At 44.0% G+C, this 3,305-nt stretch overlaps 1 protein-coding gene across 1 annotated transcript; it reads left to right on the plus strand.

Moving 5' to 3' along the window:
• The first annotated feature begins 1,052 nt into the window (after positions 1-1,052).
• Positions 1,053-1,907, plus strand: LOC125083805 (olfactory receptor 1L4-like). Its single transcript, XM_047700716.1, has one exon. It carries the CDS (start codon positions 1,053-1,055, stop codon positions 1,905-1,907), a length of 855 nt encoding a protein of 284 aa, XP_047556672.1.
• The last annotated feature ends 1,398 nt before the right edge of the window (positions 1,908-3,305 follow it).

Consider the following 3,305-nt stretch of genomic DNA (forward strand, 5'->3'; position numbering starts at 1 on the left):
GGTGTACAACATGAGGACTTGATACACAAACAAATTCGGAAACGATACCACAGTAGGGTTAGTTAAGACCTCTATCACCTCCCAAAATGACCATAACTTTTAATGTGTGTTTCTTGTCCATGATATTGGTAAGGAAGGGACTTAACGTTGAAAGCTTTCTATTCCAATGATATTTGAATGTTGAGAATGAGGATCTCATAGTTGTTTAATCAGAAAAATATATACTTTAAAAATTAAACACAGTAATGTAGGCTCTTCATGGTAGTATTCCTATTTTGACTGGCAGCCCTGAACCAAAACCTTATGTATTCAGAGCATTTAGCCAAAAAAAAAAAAATTGCTTAAATAAACATGAAGCATGAAGCAGGTTATGCTATGAAGACCTAGGCAAAGCTCATCTAACTTCTGTGGATACCAAGGAGCACCGATGTCATTGATGCTCACTTTTATCCTATTCCCATTACCACAGCCACCACCTTTGCTCTAAAGAGTAGGACAGAATCCTTGGGAGAGGACACAATTCATGGATACGTCTTCAATGAAAGTATCCTGACTCCAGGCAAAACCCAATAGCTTCTTCCCTGGAACATGAAGGGGGGGAAAAAAGAGAATAAGCATCTGGTCAAGAAACAACCTGAGAATGGGGTGGGAGGTTGGGGGAACCAGGAGCTGGGTATTAGGGAGGGCACGGACTGCATGGAGCACTGGGTGTGGTACAAAAACAATGAATACTGTTATGCTGAAAATAAATTTTAAAAAAGAGAGAACTGAGAAGAACTCACACATATCAGGCTATGGAGAAGTTCCTAAGACACTTGGGATAAACCTTTAGCTTCTTATTGAGAAAGCAGATTAGAATTTTCTTTATTTTTTCCATGTTGGATTTTACTCTGTCTTCCCAGTAGTTTCTTAAAGTAAATGCTCTTTAAAATTCTAACAAAGCAGGGGGATTTTTTTCATAGGCTGGAGATTAGGGAGGAAGGTGACTTGATGAAATCGCCCTTCACATCTCTCCAACTGCTTCTCCACACTCTGTCCACGAAGGCACAGACATGGAGACAAAGAACTACAGCAGTGACTCAGGCTTTATCCTCCTGGGCATCTCTTCCAACCCTCAGCTACAGAATCCACTCTTTGCCATCTTCTTCATCATGTACCTGGTCACTGTCATGGGCAACATACTCATCATCCTGGCCATACATTCTGACTCCCGACTCCATACCCCCATGTACTTTTTCCTCAGCAACCTGTCCTTCACAGATATCTGCTTCACAACAGTCATTATGCCCAAGATGTTGGCAAATTTACTATCAGAGACCAAGGCTATCTCCTTCGTGGGTTGCCTGGTCCAGATGTACTTCTTTGTGGCCTGTGGGAACACTGACAGCTACCTGTTGGCCTCTATGGCCATAGACCGGCTGGTAGCCATCTGCAACCCCTTCCATTATGATACGGTCATGAACCCACGGCGTTGCCACCTCATGCTGCTGGCTTCTTGCACCATCTCCCTCCTGCACGCCCTCCTCTGGATGCTACTCATGTCCCGCCTGTCCTTCTGTGCCTCCCATGTCATCAAGCACTTCTTTTGTGATACCCAGCCTGTGCTAAAGCTCTCCTGCTCTGACACATCCTCCAGCCAGATAGCAGTCATGACCGAGACCCTGGCTGTCGTCGCGACCCCCTTCCTGTGCATCCTCTTCTCCTACCTGCGAATCATCATCACTGTGCTCAGAATTCCCTCTGCAGCTGGCAAGTGGAAGGCCTTCTCCACCTGTGGCTCTCACCTCACTGTCGTGGCCTTGTTCTATGGGAGTATCATCTATGTCTACTTTAGGCCCCTGTCCATGTACTCAGTGGTGAAGGACCGGGTAGCCACAGTCATATACACAGTAGTGACCCTATGCTGAACCCCTTTATCTATAGCCTGAGGAACAAAGATATGAAGAGGGGTTTGAGGAAATTAAGGGACAGAATTCACTTGTAGAAAGAACAAATAGATGGAACACCTTAATTACGAGATGACCTAAGAGATGATCACACTATCTTTCCCTCCTACCCATGTTTCCCATGGGACCCAAACAGGTCATAGCAGGTAGTGCTGGAAAACAATAAGAGCCCTGACCTAGAAGTTAGGGCACTTTGTTCTATCAATGACCTTGACCAGTTACATGTGCAATCCCAGACCAAGTACTGCTAGGAATCCACATTTCAGGAAAGCTGTTTCTGCCGTGTATATAAATAAAGCTATATTGAAGTGGAACAAAGTTATCTCCAAATACCTCTTCTATGGGCTAGATTTTGGCTAGGACTCAAGAAAGTACAGAGCCCTGTTGGTTTTGAGAAGAAGTTACATGAATTTTGTAGGGAATTGGGAAAGACCTTGTTGGAATAATTGTCCTTAAGGATAGCTTGATTTTGACAGACAAAAGTTCAATACAGCAGGAAATGAGCAGAGTATTCCAAACAGTGGGACCTACACAAAAAGGATGAAGCTATAAACACTGGAATGTGTTTGAGGGCCATTGGGAAGGCCTGGGAGGTTTGTTCAGTTTGAGAACAGAGAGCATAAGGCTGGAAAGATGGAGAATCTTCAAAGCAGATGTAATGTCCCCCACTCCCCCCGCCAGCACCAAGTTGTGAATTCTCAGCACTTGAGTCCTTTCCCCTTCCCTCTTAATTCTGTCTTTGTCCACATGGCCATGATCCTCACTGAAATGCCCTTTTGAGCCTGGGAAAAGGAATGCGTGACAGTCAGGATAAGCTAGGTTGTATTGAGGAAACAAACAACATCAAAATCGTTGGACCTGAAACCAAAGATTTATCATATTGACACTGTATGTTCATCATTGAAAAAATAGAGTGCAGCTCATTTTAAACACTCAGAGACCAAAGCTGATGGAGCAGACACCATTGTAAACATTAATCATCACTCTCTCAGAAGCTGTGGAAACCTCTTGAAGATTTTGCACTGGCATCTAAAAACTGTGGTCTAGATTTGACTCCTACTACTTGTAACCACAACTGATTGTCAACAAATGATCTCCCTGAAGTTCACACTAAAGGGAATTCTAAATAACGAGAGACAATGAGGGGGGCCTGAGTGGCTCAATTGGTTAAGCACCTGCCTTCAGCTCAGGTCATGATCTGAGAGTCCCAGGATGGAGTCCCACACTGGGCTCCATGCTCTGCGGGGAGTCTGCTTCTCCCTTTCCTTCTGCCTGCATGTGCTCTTACATGATCTTTCTCTCAAATAAAAAAAAATACTTTTTTGAAAAAAGAGACCATGAAATAGGTGTGGTGAAAGT

Source organism: Lutra lutra, chromosome 13 (genome assembly GCF_902655055.1).
Source record: "Lutra lutra chromosome 13, mLutLut1.2, whole genome shotgun sequence".
In the NCBI taxonomy this organism is placed as follows: Eukaryota; Metazoa; Chordata; class Mammalia; order Carnivora; family Mustelidae; genus Lutra; species Lutra lutra.

Coding starts and splice junctions, on each gene's coding strand:
- LOC125083805 (XM_047700716.1), top strand. CDS start 1,053: ATGGAGACAAAGAACTACAGCAGTGACTCAGGCTTTATCCTCCTGGGC.